This window comes from Phoca vitulina, unplaced genomic scaffold (assembly GCF_004348235.1).
Source record: "Phoca vitulina isolate PV1807 unplaced genomic scaffold, GSC_HSeal_1.0 scaffold7, whole genome shotgun sequence".
Taxonomy (NCBI): Eukaryota; Metazoa; Chordata; class Mammalia; order Carnivora; family Phocidae; genus Phoca; species Phoca vitulina.
The window spans coordinates 68,282,797-68,302,347 of NW_022589710.1; the positions used below are offsets into that span (position 1 = coordinate 68,282,797).

Below are 19,551 nucleotides of genomic sequence, written 5' to 3' on the forward strand. Positions count from 1 at the left end.
TGCTTTAGAGTATATCACAGCGTCATATCTGTGCTCTGCCACTTAATGGCGTGGTGGCCTTGGGCACACCGTTGGAGCTCTGGGCGTCTGTCTGGGTCCTCATCAGGTGTCTCTTGGGGTAAACACAGGCTTCTTTGCTTTCTAGTGTCAAGAACACGAGAATGCCAGATAGGGTCCAAACATACAAGCCGTGACGACAAACTGAACACATTAAGATGATTCTAGCAAACGGGAGGGTGAACAAAAGGTAGTGTGGAGAGGATGGAAGTCAAGCGAAGAGGTAATTCGGAAAAGGAAACCTTTTCATTGGAAAAGGTTGGACCCAAACACTGTCGTGATGGTCACTCGTTTAAAATGATTCAGCAGTCCCTGAGCACTCAGAATGGTTATGAATCAGGTTTGGGTTCCCGTGGTCTCCTGAGAATCCCTTAGGCGGTATATCCTAATCCCCTTGTCCTGCCCTCTGCTGCTTCTGTGGGAACCGCAGTTTCCCACCAAATGCGTCCGTTCAGATGGCAATGCTTGTGTGCCTGCTGTTTGCATTGGGGGTACGGAGAACCAGGGAACATAGTCACCTGGCCTGCGCCCTCCAGGAGCATGTGTGGGGAAGCAGGATAGCTGACTGTCGAAAACAATAGCAGGTGCTCCGCGACGGGCTCAGAGCACGCACGGCACTTCAGCCAGCCAGGAAGTAAGGAAAGGCCTTGTAGAAGGACTCTGGACAGGAAGTGGGCAGTTAGGGGCAGGAAAGGGAAGGAGGAGCAGGGAGGGGACCCTTGGTGTGAAGGGGGTGACGACATGAGCGGCTGAAGGCAGGAAAGCCCAAGGCCCAGGGGCACGCACTGGGGTGCAGGTGGTGGGGGGCAGTGGGTCTCAGCTTTGGGCTCAGGACCCCTTCACACTCCTAAAAATTATGTCGGATCCTGAGGAGCTTTTGTGTATGTGGGCTTAGCTACCAATATTGACCGTATTCCAAATTAAAGCAGAAAAATAAAGTGTATATTTATTCATCCATTTAAAACTAGTAAACCTATGTGCTCGCTTTGGCAGCACATATGCTAAAATTAATAAGCCAATTACATGTTAACAGAGATAACGGTTTTTATGAAAAGAGCCATATTTTATGAAACAAAGACAAATTTAGTGAGAGAGCGGCATTGTTTTATACTTGTGCAAATCTCTCTCAGGTCTGTATTCTCCTGTCTGCTTCTGCATTCACTCTGTTGCCATATGTTTCGGTTGAAGTGTACAAAGACACATGTTTGGGGAAAGGAGGAGTATCTTAATAGCCTTTTCAGATGGCTATGGACATTTTCTCAATATTACACCAAAACTTAAACGGGCAGCTTCTTGAAGTAATCTGCAGTGTAGAGTCTCAAATCGTGTAATGAGCTATCCATACATTTTATTCCATTAAAAATCCAGTAGACTGACTTTCACTCTGAGTGGTTCGCTTGCCCTTGAATGATACTGTAACACGATTTATTGATCACTTTGAAAATACTGGTTCACTGAGTTGTGCAGATCTTCTGAGACATTTTGCAAATGTTGGACACATTTCATTATATATATATGTATATCAATAAATCCCACTCCCTTGTGTCACCACCGAGCTCCTTTTCACCCCAGGGAAGCTGTCAGACTCACGCTGGCAGGTAGTTTTCCAGACTTCCCAGAATACTGGAAGATCGTGCAGAGCTCCTTCACTGTCCAGCCCCAAGATGACCCTCCAGACTTGTTTCTTATCTCTCTTGTATCATGGTAAAGATTATGGGGGGGGGGGGGGAACGTGTAAATATGGATAAAGCTTTTAGTATGGTCCCTGGCCCAGACAAGCACTCACTAAGTAAAGTGAGTGTTGGTACTTACTATTTGCACTGTTTTTATACTGCTGTCCTCATGAAGATCACCAGGTGTCCTATGTGGTATGTGTTGACCGTGGCCCAGAATGAGGAATGAAACGTGTTTTGTGGAGCGCCAGGGTGGTGACTCTGTGTGTTTGCAGCCGCTCATCTGACAAGCCTCAGACTGATGCCACTAGCTCTGTGTTTGCCAGCCAGCCAGGGGACACCCATGTGCCCTTCCCTGTCACTCTCCTCACCTTGCCCGTACCTACGTCCGCGGGTGTCGCTGGTGGGAGGGTCTGCCCCCCCGCCCCAGACTGGGGCCTGTGGTTTGGCTCATTCTGTTGCCCAGCACAGCGCTAGCGTGTGATAACTGGCACACAGATGATATTTGTTGAGTGAACGAATGCATTTAGAGGGCTTATTTTGAACCGGACTCTCGATGTGGTTTCAGAGAGCAAATAGTATAGAAATTTTATCCTAAGAAGCATATGAGCTGAGCAGTGACTAGCTGCTAGTTGTTTTTCTGTTTGGGGAATGTTTGACCTCTCTTCATCCCTACCCTGTCTCTCATCTTGAATCTCTATTAATTCAAAATAAAAATAGTAGAAGGCTTAAAAGTGCTTCACAGTCATTTTGGGTTAAGCATCTTTGCGATCAATATCCTTTGCTTTCTGCTTTTCAGATGTTCCTCCTGCTGATCAAGAGAAGCTTTTTATCCAGAAGTTACGTCAGTGTTGTGTCCTCTTTGACTTTGTTTCCGATCCACTAAGTGACCTAAAGTGGAAGGAAGTAAAACGAGCTGCTTTAAGTGAAATGGTAGAATATATCACCCATAATCGGAATGTGATCACAGAGCCTATTTACCCAGAAGTAGTCCATATGGTAAGTGATTACGGTTTGACCGGTGTGTCCCAGCCCTGACTTATAAACAGGGCTCTGATATCCTGAGCGTAAGCTGAGCCAATGGAGCCTAACCCAACGCTTCCCTCAAAAAACCCTCCTGTTGCAAAGTGTGTGCTTGAAGAATGAAAATCTTTGTAATGTGTCCAGTGTTACAGCGGTAACAGTGAGGGAAATTGGTACCTTCCGGGTCCAGTCACAGTGTTGTGTGTGTGTGAACTCATTTAACTCCCACGAGTACCCTGTGGCCAGATATGTTAGAGTTCTCACTTGTATTTATATTTATAGTAGTGCCGATTATAATTTAAAAGTAAACATGTTGTCCATACATTGCAAGAAAATTCTAATGATGGGGCAGAGTTAAAATAGTGGTGGGACCAAGGTGGCGTCGGGACAGGCCGCCCTGATTGGCCGGCATCCTCCGCTGTCAGTGCCAGTGTGGGGACGGGCCGCCCTGATTGGCCGGCAGCCTCCGCTGTCGAGGCCAGTGTCGGGACGGGCCGCCCTGATTGGCCGGCATCCTCCGCTGTCAGTGCCAGTGTCGGGAGGGGCCGCCCTGATTGGCTGATGGCCTCTATCATCCTGCGGTCAGTTCATTGTTGGTTTCGTTCAGCCCCCAAATCTCAGTCCTCTGCCGTCTCCTACTTTGCAGCCTGTTCCAGGCCCTCTGCAGGATCCCATTTCGAACTCATACTGTTTCACCCTGAACTCGTTTTCTCTTGAGTTTTTTTGGAATTTTTGGTGTTTTATCCACCTTTGAAATTAGTACTCCCTGGTTATAAGGGAGTCCTTGTTGCTTAAAGTAAAATTTTATATCCTGATTTTCGTTGAACTTCTTAAGTTACTGATTTTTCCCCCAAAGCTATATATTTCAGAATTGACTAATCTCATGACCTAAAATATGTTTATTTCTCACTTTCATATGTTGCTTTGGGAAAAGAATTTGAAAGTAATGATCCTTTTTGTAGTTTTCACAATCTGTTCTGTCAGAAGTTGAGATCAACTTGATTATTTTAACTTGTTGTTAACTCAGAGTTGAGAATTTACCAGCGTGTGGCCAGCCCGAGGCTGCAAGGGCCACGTGGTTCCCCTCCCCAGACTCTGCGTGATGAGTGTCTTCTTTTCCTGTTCAGACTAAGAAAAATGGGAAAGTCTCTTTTTTTCACTCAATTTCAAATCTCATTTACTTTGGAAGGTTTCCCAAATGCCAGACTCTCAAAGAACAATCTAATATTTCTCCTAACACCTTCATAATTTTGTTGTTCACAATACATTTTATAATCCTCCTGGAACTTTGTTTTTTTTATGGTACAGAGGAGGGATATAACTTTATTTTCTTGTAAGGTGATTAAAAAATCACTCGTCTCTACATCATGTATTCCCTTATCCCCGTTAATTTTTTAAAAAGATTTTATTTAGGGCGCCTGGGTGGCTCAGATGGTTAAGCGTCTGCTTTCGGCTCAGGTCATGATCCCAGGGTCCTGGGATCGAGTCCTGCATCGGGCTCCCTGCTCAGCAGGGAGCCTGCTTCTCCCTCTGCCTCTGCCTCTCTCTCTCTCTCTCTCTCCCTGTCTCTCATGAATAAATAAATAAAATCTTTAAAAAAAAAATAAAAATAAAAAGATTTTATTTACTTATTTGAGAGAGAGAGAGAGCACGAGGAGTGGGGGACAGAGGGAGAGAGAGGAGAGGGAGAAGCAGGCTCCCCCGCCGAGCAGGGAGCCTGACGCGGGGCTCGATCCCAGGACCCTGGGATCATGGCCTGAGCCAAAGGCAGCCACTTAACTGACTGAGCCACCCAGAAGCCCCTTCCCCACTCATTTTAAATGCTTCTTTATTACATATTAAATTTATCTTTAAATCAATTTATTAATATATTTTAATTTATAAGCACATCAATTTGTTATATATTAAGTCACATGATTGGAAGGTTTTTCCATTTTTAAGGAGGGAAGAGGGAAGAGTCTGCAGAGCATGAGGCTACGGTTGGCCTGGTTTGGGTCAGATGCCATCCCTGAACCGGGGCCCCACCCTCCTGCTCAGATCACAGTCGCTTGAATTCACATAGCAGGTGCATGTTACCAGAACTACCCAGGATACTTAAAGCCCTGGAACTTTTTTTTAGATTAAATAATCATTAACTTTTCTCCCTGTTACGGTCGTGTCCTTACTGGGTTCTCTTCCTGCTGTCTTCGCTTTGTCCCCACCCCCAAAAATTCAAGTTGGTCTCTGGAGTATTAGACAGTGGGCTCTCTAAAACACTTACAGACCCTTACTGAGCATCCACTGCGGGCCAGGAACTTTTTTAGGGGAGGAAATAGAGTAGTGGACAGTATTCCTGCCCTCCCAGAGCTTTCCTTTTCATGGGGACAGGCATAAAGAAGAAAGTATGGTGGGGATGCTAGTTAGCAGTGGTTTCTGGCCCTGTTAGAGGTAGAGAGTGGGTGCAGAACTTGAGCGGCCCAGAGAAGGCCTCCACCCCAAGCAGTGCCTGGACCCAGTGTGGCAGGTGGAAGAAATGGGGACCCCTTTGTGGTTCCATCCAGATGCCCCGTGCTTTGCTGACTTCTGAGGCAGCATTTAGCCAGCTTCCGTGAGCATTGCCTGGCGCGTGTGTGTGTGTGTGTGTGGTGTCAGGGTATTTTTTTTTTTTTTAAGGTTTTATTTATTTGACAGAGAGAAAGACAGCCAGAGAGGGAACACAAGCAGGGGGAGTGGGAGAGGGAGAAGCAGGCTTCCCGCGGAGCAGGGAGCCCGATGTGGGGCTCGATCCCAGGACCCCGGGATCATGACCTGAGCCAAAGGCAGACGCTTAACGACTGAGCCACCCAGGCGCCCCAATTTTTAAAGACATTCATTTCCACTTACTTTGAAGAATCCGAAGCCTTCTAGATACTGTTATGCTACTTCTTTTAAATATGTTGCCTGTTAGACTGGACTGCTTTATGGTTTTTCTTAACAAACGTTTAAAGAGATAATTCATATACCATGCAGTTCACCCATTTAAAATATATAATTCCATGGTATTTAGTATATTCACAGTATTGTGCAGTTGTCATCACATCTCATTTTTTTTTTAGAACACTTTCATCCCCCTAAAAAGAAGCCCCATACCTGTTAATGGTCACTGCCATTGCTCTCTAACCTGTCACCCCAGCTTCTGGCAATCACTCACTTACTGCCTTCCGGTCTCTATAGATGTTCCTAACCCGGACATGTCGCATAACTGGAATGATAGGATGTGTGATCTTCTTTCACTTAGCATAATGCTTTCAAGGTTCATCCATATCGTAGCCTGTGTCACTGGTTCATTTTATTGCTACATAATATTTCCTTATATGGATACGTACCACGTGTTTATTTATCCATTCATCGTCGATGGGCATCTGGGTCACTTCAGCTACGTGGCAGTTAGGAGTAATGCCGCTGTGAGCATTCGTGTCCAAGCTGCCATGGGCACGTATGTAGTCCTTTCTCTTGAGTATTTACCTCGGAGTGGGGCTGCCACGTCCCATATTAACCGTGTGTGTCTAATGTTTTGAAGAACGGCCAGACTGTTTTACGTAGGGGCTACACCCTTAGGCGTCCCCACCAGCAGGGCATGAGGGTCCAGTTTGTCCACCTTGTCAACACTTGCTGTTGTCTGTCTTCTGGATGCAGCCACCCTGGGGGGGGGGGGGGTGAAGCGGGATCTCGCTCTACCTTTGGTTTGCATTTCCCCGGGGACCGATGATGGTGAGCATCTTGTTCACGTGTGCATAGCCTTTAGTCCTAGAGTGTAAGAGAACGTTACAGAGCAGCCAGCCCGTTTATTTTCAGATTAAAAAACAACTTCTAAGAGACGAGGACGAAAAGGATCGCTAGCCACGGGGGAGCCCCAGGCCTGGAGAGTCGCAGGCCTTTATAAATCACATCAACTCCATTATCTCTTCATTTCAGTCATATTTTAAATATGATCAGCCATCTGTTTGTTTGTTTCAATTAGATTCTCTAGTTAATCTGCTTTTCAGGCCTTGGCATTTTTCTTAGAGTCAGCACACCGATAGCAAAACCACTGTTTCCACAGACACCATGTTGACGTGTCGTCACCCTCAGCCAGCCTGGTTATTCAAACGAACGTCAGTGAGCATCTTCTCGAAAAATAAAATGAGAAGCCCACTTAAAGGGAAACAGCTGGCGGTGTTTGTTGTCAGTGACAAAGTTTGAGTTTTGGGGCGGAAATTTGAATTTTGGAAAGTTCATGTCCATGAGCTTCCAGGGGCCGCGGGCTCTCCTGCTGAGGTCAGTGGTGATAGGAACCAGCAGGCGAAATGAGTCCCCACCGGAAGGTCTGTCTAATCCAGGGAACCAGTGTTTTCCACATGTGCAATAAATGATGTTCCATAATCATTCATGGGCCAGAGACCCATTCAAAGTGCAAGACACAGCATTGGATCTTGGTGCAGAGACCCCTCCTTGATAAGGAGGACCACCGTTTGCAGTACCACAGAAGGCCACGGTTATCCAAAAGGGCTGTTGATTACTCCTCCCTTCTCCCAACTGCAAACTGTAAGAGACATTTTCTTCCTGTACTTCAGCCAAACCAACATTCAGAATGTAGAAGCAGACATGAGAATCCAGTTGTTTTCTATTAAGCCAGACAGTAAAGAGATTAGCAAAAATGGAAAAAACGCCACTCTTCTCCCTAAATTGTTGTTCGTTTTGGGAAATGCAGTTGACCTCTGAACGACACAGGTTTAAACTGGGAAGGTCCAGCTATACATGGATTTTTTTTTTTTTTAAAGATTATTTATTTATTTGACAGAGAGATAGCACAAGTAGGCAGAGCGGCAGGCAGAGGGAGAGGGAGAAGCAGGCTCCCCACTGAGCAGGGAGCCCGACGCGGGGCTCGAGCCCAGGACCCTGGGATCATGACCTGAGCCGAAGGCAGATGCTCAACAGAATGAACCACCCAGTGGTTATATTATAGTAGTATATATATATAATTATAGGAATATATTAATGACTGTATTTTCATTCTGTAAATAGTAAAACCACTTGGACACATAGCTCATGGGGACAGGGATTTTGTTTTATGCACTGCTGTGTTTCCAGCACCCAAAACAGAGCCTGGCACGTGCATATACATATATAAAATCTGGGGCACCTGTGTGGCTCAGTCGGTTGAGCGGCTGCCTTGGGTTCAGGTCTTGATTCCTGGGACCGAGCCCCGCGTCGGCCTCCCTGCTCAGCGGGGAGCCTGCTTCTCCCCCTCCCTCTGCTCCTCCCTCTACTTGTGTGCACTCTCTCTCAAATAGTCTTTTTTAAAAATTTAAAAAATTAGGGGCGCCTGGGTGGCTGTCGTTAAGCATCTGCCCTTGGCTCAGGTCATGATCCCAGGATCCTGGGATCAAGTTCCGCATCCGGCTCCCTGCTCCGCGGGGAAGCCTGCTTCTCCCTCTCCCGCTCCCCCTGCTTGTGTTCCCTCGCTCTCCCCTGCTGTGTTCCCTCTCTCGCTGTGTCTCTCTCTGTCAGATAAATAAATAAAATCTTTAAAAAAAAAAAAAAGTTACGTGCAGTGGGTTGACACCTCTAACCCATGTGTTGTTCAGGAGAGTCACCTGTATTCTATGAGATATGAGATTTTATGAAATAACTAACATTAAGTGTTATGAAAAACCATTTTATATTTATATGTAATATATAGTATATATTTATGTCAATATAAATGTGTATTTATATTGAGACAGTGGGCTTGTTATTTTTTAATAGATTCCTGGGGGGTGGTTCTGGTTTAATTTCTAATACAGTCGACATCAACAGAAATGACTGCTAAACGAAAGCTCTTTGGGGTCCTCAGTAATTTTTAGGAGTTTAAAGGGGTCCCGAGACCAAAGAGTTTGAGAACCACTCTTCCAGAAGGGCACTGCTCAGGGGCCGCAGCATGAGCACCACTGGGTGCCTGAAATGCCACTTCTCAGCCCTGTTCCCACGCGTTCCCCAGGTCATTCTTCAGCATACCAGAAGTTTCAGAATAACTTCCGAATAGCCTTCCTGCACTGCCCACTGAGCCCCAGTGACAACTCTAACCTCCCCTAGGCTGTAAATCCCAGAAGAGAAAGACTGGTGTTGCTTTCCCATTTCTTTTTGAGTTTGGCTGGTGCTTTTTGTAAGCTCAGTAGATGCTCATTCAGCGTGGAGCTTTCTGCAAAGACGAAAACATTAAAACTAGGCTTAGTGGTAATGGCGCCTGCAGATCAGAGAAGGTTAGATTGGAGGCAGGATGAGCTGGGAGGCTCCAGGCACTTTGCATCAAATGGAGCGCTCTAGAGTGGCCCACATGTGCGGTTCCGGGTGAGGACCGTGAACGAGACACACCGTCTTCCCTGACACCATCACCCTTACTCACCCAGGAGACTACGTATATTCCAGAGGAGTAGAGTGCAAGCTGTTAATAGCAGCTGCTTTTGGATGCTGTGGTGATGCAGATTTTTCCATTTTACCATATTTTTGTAATTTTTACAACTTTTAATGATGACGTACCACGTTGTCATCATCAAAAATCAATAAAATGTTTTCTTCAGACACCACCACTACCAAGCCTTGTATATGTAGTGAACAGTAATGCTGTTCTTACCAGGACGCATGCTGGGTTTCCAGGGAACATGAGTCCAGCCCATCATTTTCATCTGTACTGCTTGTAAATGACCAGATAGTGCCTTAGAAGTTTGTACTTTTATGCTTAGGGTTCAAGTCAGCATTTTCTATTAAGGGCAAAGCAGTGTCTCTTGGGTCCTTGGGAGAGGTGTCCTGCCCACAGCCCCAGGGTAATTGTCTTGTGCTCACTTCAGGGTTGACGTTGGATGCGCTCCTTCGTCTATTTTTACATCTGGTATTTACAGTGTGTTCTGGAAAGCACTGCTTGCTGTAAGGGTGAAGATATTTTGGAAATGGGAGAGGAAAGCATGTAGTGAATAAAGGAGATAGTATATTAACCAGTAAAGCTTCAAATAGTGTACAGATTTCTCTCAAGTGAGGATTTAAATCGTGCGTTCCCCTCTTGGGCTTCGTTGTTTTTGTTTAGCCAAAGTCACCGACACATGGGTTAGAGATGCACATCAGCAAAGAGCTGGAGGAAGATGAAAACATACGGTGCTTTTTGAAACCCAGAGAATTATTTTTCTACTTTAAATATCATCAGTAAGCCATTTCTTGGAGTTTTGTTCTTATTATCTTGGGAGAATTTCCCTTTATTTTGTTTGATGCTTTTAAATTATAGAAGAAGGCATGTTGTTTTCTAATAAGTGAAATAAATATAAAAGCATAGGAAGTAAAAGTTAATTTTTCTCCTTCCTCCACCCCTCCCCAATTCTGCCTATGCCCATCCCCGCTTGCAGCCAAATGATTTATATGTGTTATTTTTTCAAAAGGCTTCTAAGAGCTTTGGGGGGGGTGACGAATATGTTCATTATCTTGCTTGTGTGATGATTTCACAGATGTATGCATATCATACACATATCAGATTGTACACTTTAAACACCGACACTAAACACAGTAATGGTGTGTCAGTTACACCTCAGCAAAGCCAGGGTTTTTTAAGCTCCGAAGTGGAAGGTTGTCTTTTGATCTAGGGGCACAGTGGAGAAATTACTGAGACGCTAAGGGCATTGTGAACCGAGGTTTGGGAACTTATGGCCAAGAAGTACCCTTTCATAGCATGTTTTAAAATTAAATCTTAATTTACATACAGCAGAGTTCACTCTTTTTAGTGAACATTTCTCTGAGGTTTGATAAATACATAGAATCATGGAATCACCACCACAATCAAAATAGAGAACAGTTTCGTTATGCTCCAAAAAAACTACTTTTGCTACCCCCGTAGTCAAGGCTTCTTCTCCTACCCCGTTGTCCCCGGCCACCACTGACCTGTCCGCAGCTCTGCCATGTGGTCTCTTCCAGAGAGTCATGTCGATGGGCTCCCACGGTATGTAGCCTTTGGAGTCCAGCTTCCTTTGTTCTTCATGGTGGGTTTGAGATCCGCCCCCGCGGTCTGTCCCTGTGAACCACCCACTAGTGCCTGACGATGCTGACATATCCCAGTTCCCCCGTTCCCCACTGGAGGGGTATTTGGGTGGGTTCCCATCTGGGCCAATAAAACTGCTGTAAATCTTCATGTGCAGGTTTTGGACATAGGTTTTCATTTACCTTGGGAAAACAGGCAGGACTCCTGGGTCACGTCATATGTTTAACTTTCTAAACCGCTTTCCGAAGCAGCTGTGCCATTTTTGCACCCCCACCAGTAGGGTATGATGCACCCTTGCCAGCATTTGGGGTTGTCAGCCCTTTTATCTCGATTTGGCTTTTTTTCTTTTAAAGATTTTATTTTGGGGGCGCCTGGGTGGCGCAGTCGGTTGAGCGCCCAACTCTTGGTTTCGGTTCAGGTCATGAGATCAAGCCCGGCTTTAGACTCTGTGCTCAGCACTGAGTCTGGTTAAGACTCTCTTTCCCTCTCCCTCTGCCCCTCCCCCTTCTCTCTCTCTCTCTCTCTCTCAAATAAATAAATCTTTAAAAAAAAAAAAAAGATTTTATTTTTAACTACTCTCTATACCCAGCATGGGGCTCGAAACCACAACCCTGGGATCAAGAGTCTCATGCTCCACTGACTGAGCCAGCCAGGTGCCTCTCTCTTTTTGACTTTAATTTGCATTTCCCTAATGACTAATGATGCTGAGCACTTTTTCCTTTGCTTCTCATTTGTAGGTCTTACGTGGTGACGTGTCTATTCAAATCATTTGCCCGTGTTTTCATTGGGTGTTTTGTTTTCTTATTACTGAGCTTGAGACTTCTTTACATGTTCTAGATACAAACCTTTGCCAGTTATGTGATTTGCAAATGTTTTCTCTCAGTCTGCGGCTTGTCTTTTTATTTTGAGAGTGTCTTTTACAGAGTTTTAGTGCAGGTGAAGTCTATCTTAATGATTTGTTTTTATGGACCATGCTTTTTTTGGTGTCATATTGAGAAGTCTTTGCCTAACCCGAGCTCACAAAGATTTTTCTCCTAAGAGTTTTATGGTTTTATAGTTTTACATTTCACATTTAGGTCTGTGATTCATTTTGGCTGAGGTTCATTTTCTGGCATATGGGTGTCCAAGTATTCCATTTGTTGAAAAGACTGATCATTCTTTGAAGTGCTTTTGCACCTTTGTCAAAAGTTATTTGACCATATTTGTGAGTCTGTTTCTAGACTCCATTCTGTTCCGTCAGTTAGGGATCTGCTCGCCAATACCATATGGTCTTCATTCCCATCACTTGATAGCAAATTCTGAGGTCAAGTAGTGTGAATGCTTTGATCTTGTTTTTCTTTCTCAAAGTTGTTTGACTCTCTAGTTACTGTACCTTTCCATATAAATTTTAGAATCGGTTTGTTATCTACAAAATATCCTTCGGATTGGAATTGCATTACTGTGTAGACTTGGGGAGAGCTGATACCTTAACTGTGTTGAACCTTTTAGTCCATGAACGTAGTATGTCTTGAACATACATTAACAGGTATGTATTGTGGCTTTCAGCATTCGGATCCTACATGTATTTTTTCAGGCTCATAAATATTTCAGCTTTTGGTGCTGTTGTAGTTAGGGCTGTTCATTTTCTCTTTTCTAATTGCTTATTGTCTCATTTTTCTTGTGGTTCTGTCAAGTTTTACGTCATGTTATTCAGTGCATAAATAGTAGCGTTTATTAGTTGACTCCTTTATCATTATAGAGTGGCCCTCTTTATCCCTGGTAGTCTTTGCTCCAAAAACTACTTTGTCTGATGTTCATATGGACACTTCCAGCTCTCTCTTGACTAGTGTGAGCCTGGTATGTCTTTTTCCTTCCTTTTACTTTTGACCAATCTGTATCCTTATATTTAAAGGGGGCTTGTTGCAGACAGCATGGAGTGTTACTTTTCTATCCAGTCAGAAGGTCTCTGCTTTTTGATTGATGAGGGTTTGCAAACCACTTACTTTCAATGTGAGTATTGGTGTTGTTTCGTTTAAGCCGGCTGTCCTTCTGTGTGCGTGCATTCCCCAGGACGACCCCTGGACTCTACCATGAAAGCAGGCTTGAACCAACGTCATAAATGAGGAAAGGCCCAGATTTTCTCCTAAGATTGCCACTAGGATTTTTATTATTCCCCTAAATTTTATATTACATTCATTGAGTTCATCAAACATCTGGTTAGAATTATGTTTAAGAGTGCATTCAGTGTGCAGATTGCTTTGTGGCAAAGTTACCTTTGTAATAAGCTGTCACCCCACCCTGGGGCCCGAAGTTTCCTCTGTTCATTCAGATACTCTAACATGCCCTTTATTAGGGTTTTTATGCTCTTCCACTGGGGCCTTGTAACTGGGCATCGAGTTCCCAGGCCCTCGGTCCCTTCTGGAACTGTGTTCTTGGGCTCCTCCCACTAATTCTGTTCCCTAATTACGTTGCTGTTGATAGAGAGGGTGTTGCTGTTGTTAGTTTTGTATTTTTGGTTTTTGTATCCTAGCCCAGCTGCGATGGTCTGTTCTGCTGCCTCTGTTGTTTTTTCCAGATACGCTGTAACATTTACAAATACAGTCTTCTATTAAAAAATAGCAATAATGTCGAAGGGCTCCCTCCCCACTTCCCCCCAGCCCACCCGCCCCCAGAACGTATTTCATGACTCTCAGAACCTAGTGTTTCTGTTTGTGGGAGGATGAGCATCTGGAGGAACTGAGATTTGGCCTTTAGCAGACTCACCTCTATAAATCCTGTTTGCGTGCATAAAACAGAATACATAAAGTAGTGGAATAACCTTTGTGTTTAGAAGGAAGAACTGAATAATCAACCTTCCTTGACCCGTTGTCTCTGAAATTAGATTATCGGTGTTCTTTGGAGCATCTCTTCATTATCTTAAACCTCTGTATATTCTACCATACTGCAGTTATGACTTGGCACGAATGTTTTATTACTTCACCCACTGGTCGTGAATATCACAGATACAGAAAGGCTTCATGATATTGCTGAATCGCAGGAATTTCCCACAAGGTTGCCTCTCAAGCCAGCGTGGTTTGCATCTAATTCAGTAAATTTAGCACTCTGGAGAAGAGCATCTGCAGGGCTGATTTTAAGTACTGAAAGTAGGAGTGTCGAGAAAGCTGTGAAAGCAGGTGCTTCCTAATATTACAGAGTCCGTCCACACCCCACCCGGCCGCCGCGCGCATGACCTACGTGCACACCCGCGTGCACAGGAACCGCACGTGTACGCCCCTGTCCCACTTCACGCGGGCCCAGTGCAGAGAGAAGATTCACCCTCTTCCTACACGTGAGAAAACCAAAGCGTGGGCAGATTTTTCAGGGCACAGTTCCTGCTTCTGGGTAGAAGAGGGCCGGGGGAGGCTGTCCCCACCAGGCCCTGGTGCCCTCTCTGTGTGGCCTGATTCTGGCTGGGTCCACACCTCTAGGTGCACTCTCACTCAGTTGAGCTGAGAGGTTAAAATGAATCCATCTGGTCCACATCCGACCTACAGTACAAACGAGATTCCCCTTCCATTTCTGTGTCATGAGGATGACGAAGACCAGCCTTCTCTGGTGCTCAGACTAAACTCCACGTGTCTAGACAGCTCAGTCCTCCCTCCTAACACCCGGATGTCGGCACCACAGTGCTCAGCTCGCTTGACCGTGAAGCTTTTGTGCTCAGGATTATTGAAACCCAAGAATAATTTGAGGTGGCAAACCGTTTGCGTTCTGCTCTTTTCTTCCAAATGTTAGTTTTATACATTTAGCCTTTTCTAGAGCTGAGCATCAAATGAATGCAACGTGATGTGGTAGGAAAGGTAGGTAGAAGTTACAGTGTGAGATTTCTTTTTTTTTTTATCTTGTGAAAGAAATAACTTCCTATCGATTAGAGTTGGCCAATAGTAAAACTTCCTGGATCTGGGCTGGTCGTCCTTCGAGGATGCTGAAGCCGTAAAAGCAAGGTGGTCTACCACCCCTGCAGACTCCCACCTCCGCATCTGGGATTTGGGCCGTAGGTGACCAGACACCCCACACTGGGCTTCAACTTGAAACTTCAACTTCACTACTGGTAGACTCTAACCAGTTTACTAAGAATCGTAACTAAGCAGGTGTGTGTCAGAGTTCTACCAGAGAAACAACCAGTAAGAGAGAGAGAGAAGCAGAGACAGAGCCCGAGATCGATTTTCAGGAACTCCGTGGGGCAGGAGCTAAGGCCTCCCCCACAGGGGGATTTTTTTCTTCCTCAGGAAAAACCAGTTCTGCTCTTCCGACTTTGCCACTGAGTGGCTGAGGCCCACCCGCGTCCTCAGGGGTCGTCTCCTGTGCGTAAAGTCAGCTGACGGCCAATGTCGACCGCCTACAGATGCCTCTTAAGAGTGCGGCTCCCATCAGTGTCTGAAACCGGAGTGCTCTCAGACGAGCCACGATCGGCCCAGTCTTGCTTTCCTGCCCCTGGTTAGTCTCTCCGGGGACAGCTGCCCCACCGGTGTAACGCCTGGCCAGTGAGGGACCTGGGGAGGGGGGGGGCCTGGCCCTGAGCAGAGCAGGGGGGGCAGCTGCCACCCGCGTGCTTGCTCCCTTCCTGCGTGGGACCCAGATGTCACGGGCTGCTCACACGAGTCTCAAGAGGCAGGCCCAGCGTGTGTCCACAGAAGCCTCTGCCACCGAAGGACGCCATGTGGGCTCTGCCCTCCCACGCTGGGCCTGCGGCTCTCCTCTGCCTCACTCTCTTCAGGGCACCTGCAGTCCCTGGGTGACTGTCTTGGAGCCCCCAGCGGTTTGGGGCTCAGCCTCAGACTCCATCTGACCCCGCTCTCCGCACTTTCCCAGCCTGGGAAGGAAGGGGTGAAGGCTCGCAGTGACAGGGCTGGTCTGTTGCCCCTCGGCAAGCCCCGGGCAGGGGGGAGGGCACCTGAGTGTGGCCTTTTCTTGGTGTGAGAGATCTTGCTGTCTGCTTGCTCTCTTCTGTGGGCTTGGGGATCGGGGTGCCAGGAGAGTCCCTCCCCTGGGGGCCGGTGACAGGACGGGCCCCGTGCACCTGGCAGCACCTGTCACAGCCTCTGTCCCTTAGTCACCTGTTACTTGGGAGGCCTCCTCCAGGACCCTGTTCACAGGTTCCAAACCTTTTTTACTATAGACTTAGGTTTTAGGAGTATTATCTTATTTTTACTAAAGGATTTTTTTCTTTCTGGATTTCCAACCATTTTTTTGTTCCTTCCATTCCTGTACCATCTCAGCGCCGTTGCTATGATTCCTTGCACCCGCTCCTCCTCTCAGACAACAAATGTTTGAGGCTCAGGGCTTTTATAGCTGACGGCTTGAAGTGGGGGCATGTTCCTTCACGGAACACAATGGTAGGGCTCAGAGTTCAGTGTCAGTAAAGACGAGAAGAAACACAGTAGGTGACCTTGAGTTTTAGCTCTGTCTCTATGAGACTGGACACCTGAGCATCAGGTTTGCCCTTGACTGTCCACAGATACCTCCTGCCCGTTGTCATGGAGCTGAGTCCTACCTTGTGCGGCAGGTGTTTGGATTGTGTGCTGTGGGGGGTGGAGGGACAGAGGCCTTGCTCGGGTCATGTGAGCGCCCGTCACCAGAGCCCAGTCCTATAACCCACATATGGCAGGCTCACAGCTTCTGTAAGGTAACTAATCATATTTATAAAAGAAGAGTAAGTTATAAGTTGATATAGAAAACATTTATATCACAAATTTATCAGTGTATGTTGTGCTTGTACCATATGGGCATTAACATGTACTTGTGCTCCAGAGAACTCTAGATTTTATGTAGAAACATCTATAAAACACTTGACTTTTATGAAGTTGGAAATAAACAGAGCCTGGGGTGGAAGTCCATGGTGAAGGACAATATAAAGAAAAACAGGTAGCAAATTTGTCATTCACATTCCAGAGAAATCTCTTCCTAAGTCCTTTCTTCCTGAGTCCAGACAGACCAAGACTCGTCCAGCCCCGGGCACACAGGCAGCTGCCTTCTGATGGTTCTCTCGGTGCCGATCGCAGGCTCCTCTGGGGCAGGAGGTCAGGTCTTCGGTCTCTGCTGTTGCCTGCATAATCTCATCCTTTTCTTCCCAGCACTACACCCGCCTCCTTGCTTGGTACTTACTGTGCACGGTGGAGACCGTGGGCTCACTGTTGCCCACCAGCACTGGTTAATGCTGGTTGTCCGTGAGTCTGGCAGCTCAGAGTCGAGCAGGAGTCTCGGTGGCCATCTGTCCACAGGCCAGGTTTCCTTCTGCACTTTTGACCCAAGATCTCATAGGGGATCCGCACTGCTTCTGAAAAAGAATAAGGACGAGCCCCATAACCACTGGAAGCAGCTATCATTAGAATTAAAATGTTTTCTGTAACTATCTTTTTAATGTTTTCTGTAAATGTTTTTTTAAATGTTTTCTGTAAATACCTTGAATGTCCTGGTTATAACTCGAGAATATGTGGATTTTAGTTTGCAGTTAACATGTTTCGAACATTACCACCTTCCTCCAATCCTACGGGAGCAGAATTTGACCCCGAGGAAGACGAGCCCACGTTAGAAGCAGCCTGGCCTCATCTACAGGTACTGAATTCTGGGAGTGCCCCAGAAACGGGCGCAAGTTAAGTGTGTGTGTTCACGGGGTTTGTCTCTAAAGCATGTGTGCTGGCCCATAGGGCCTCACTCCGGCTGATGGCAAATGGACCTCTGACCTTGCAAACCTGTGCATACAAGGAAGGTATTTTAGCAGAAGTGAGAACATTGAATGTTTTTTTTTTTTGTCTGTTTGGACCCTTGACACAAACTACAAAGATACAGAATTGCCAATATGTTTGTAATGGAAGTAACCTCTTCGGTGATAGCCATTAGATCGAGGCCTTTTGCAGAGAGATGCTCCCCCTGTTTTCAGGACGTAGATTTAACGCACCCCAAAGCTCATCTCCTGACTCACACATTTGTAAGGCAAAAAGTTGATCGTAGATCAAGCTGGACGCCTGAGAAGACACTGAGCCCTGTGTGAGCAGAGTGTGAGCAAGCCACGCGCCTCACCGGGGCCTGGGTCGTCTGCAGGAGGGGAGATGGAGAGGTGGAAGCTGGGAACGAGCGATATGGGGAACAGATCACAAAAGGGGGCTGTCTCGGGGGCAGGACATCACCCCAAGGCATGTGGGATTGCTGTGTAACCATGACAGCCTGCAACCCACTCGTGAAAGGGAGGAGCGTCCCAGCCCCGGGTGACTGCATCCGTGACCCGCTCACCGAGCCGTCCCAGCTTCCTGTCCCCCGACTCTGCCAGGACACGTGCTCGTGGCAGGCTGCAGGTCCCGCCCTGCTGGGGTCTCCCAGCAGTTGTCATCTAAGCGTAGTGACACCCGCCGTGGGTATCGTTTTGTTTAAATGCCATTTAAGGGTATAGTCTGCGGTTCTGAGCTAAATAAAACAATTGCCAGCATCAGTTATAATTAAATGAAGCCATGGTATTTGGCATGAATTCGTAGGTACGTGGCTTTTTTTTTTTTAAAGGCTTAATATTTTCGGACAGAGATTCAACTTGTGTATCTTTAATCGCCATCTAATAAAATACCATGTTATTTGACTCGTTGTTGTTTTTTTCCTCCTAGCTTGTTTATGAATTTTTCTTAAGATTTTTAGAGTCTCCAGATTTCCAACCTAATATAGCGAAGAAATATATTGATCAGAAGTTTGTATTGCAGGTAAGGTACAAATTAGCTGAAGCTACAAAAGCCGTAATCTACAGAGCGGGAATACTGGTTCACTAAGTGTCTTTTTCTTCTTGAAGCTTTTAGAGCTCTTTGACAGTGAAGATCCTCGAGAGAGAGATTTTCTTAAAACTACCCTTCACAGAATCTATGGAAAATTCTTAGGCTTAAGAGCTTACATCAGAAAACAGATAAATAATATATTTTATAGGTAAGTCAGTGTGTGGGTGATGTGTCTCTTTTTGCATGATGATGTTCGTGTTCACACTCAGTGCCCCCCCCCCCCCCATCGTTCCCTTTGGCAGGTGATTGGGGAGTGGGCCTGCCTGCCCGTGTCGTGCTGGGCTGCAGTGGCCGCCTTCTTCCTTCCCCCGTCCCTCCCTCTCTTCCCGCTCCCCTCCCTCACCCACCCTCAGCATCTCACCACACGGCCTTCCTCGGTTTGCATTTTCACCCAACTGTCCGGTACCCTGGGTGTCGGTCCGCCCAGAACCTGTCCAAAGCCAGCTGTCAGTCCTCCCACCTGCGCGTTCCTTCATCCTCCCCGATGCATCTCAGAGAGCAGGCAGGAGTGAGGAGTAAAGCAGGGATCCTTAGCAGCTCTCACAAGCTGGAGAACTATACTGGAGCTCTGGAACCCCTGTCCACCCCAGGGCAGAGGACGGCCTGCCGGAAGCAGCAGGTGCAGGTGGGCACGGCCATCCCTAGGCCTGCGGGACCATGGAGACTGGTCGGTCTGGGGAGCTGGGTGCAGAAGTTGCCCTGTCTGGGTTTACGTGGAGGAGGGCACAGCCCCGTGGCTCATGAAAGAATGTTCTGTGACATTCCAAGTGCAGTATTCACCTTAACCCCGCCCTCCTCCACTCCCTTCCTCCCGGTCCTGGCCACCGCCTCTCATTGACCCTTAGAGTCTGAACACCTCGCGACCCGCCCGCTGCCATCCGCACGGTTCTGCCGCCGCCTGAGTCACACAGGTGACTGGCCATGCTTGGGTGGATGAGCCTGAGTCCTGGGTGTGGCCGTGTGCCAGTCTAGGCCGGCCTTCGTCATTCGTGTCTCTGCTTACCTCCAGCTCCTTCTGCACTAGCGCCTC

At 46.7% G+C, this 19,551-nt stretch overlaps 1 protein-coding gene across 7 annotated transcripts in view; it reads left to right on the top strand.

The window, feature by feature from the left end:
* Nucleotides 1-19,551, top strand: part of PPP2R5C (protein phosphatase 2 regulatory subunit B'gamma) — a 121,962-nt gene that overhangs the window by 73,248 nt on the left and 29,163 nt on the right. For all 7 annotated transcript variants that reach the window (XM_032405953.1, XM_032405948.1, XM_032405950.1 and 4 more), the window contains 4 exons: nucleotides 2,530-2,729; nucleotides 17,212-17,322; nucleotides 18,360-18,452; nucleotides 18,539-18,669. In XM_032405953.1, the coding sequence (XP_032261844.1) occupies nucleotides 2,661-2,729; nucleotides 17,212-17,322; nucleotides 18,360-18,452; nucleotides 18,539-18,669 (404 nt within the window). In that variant the 5' untranslated portion in view covers nucleotides 2,530-2,660. The remainder of the gene's footprint in view (nucleotides 1-2,529; nucleotides 2,730-17,211; nucleotides 17,323-18,359; nucleotides 18,453-18,538; nucleotides 18,670-19,551) is intronic.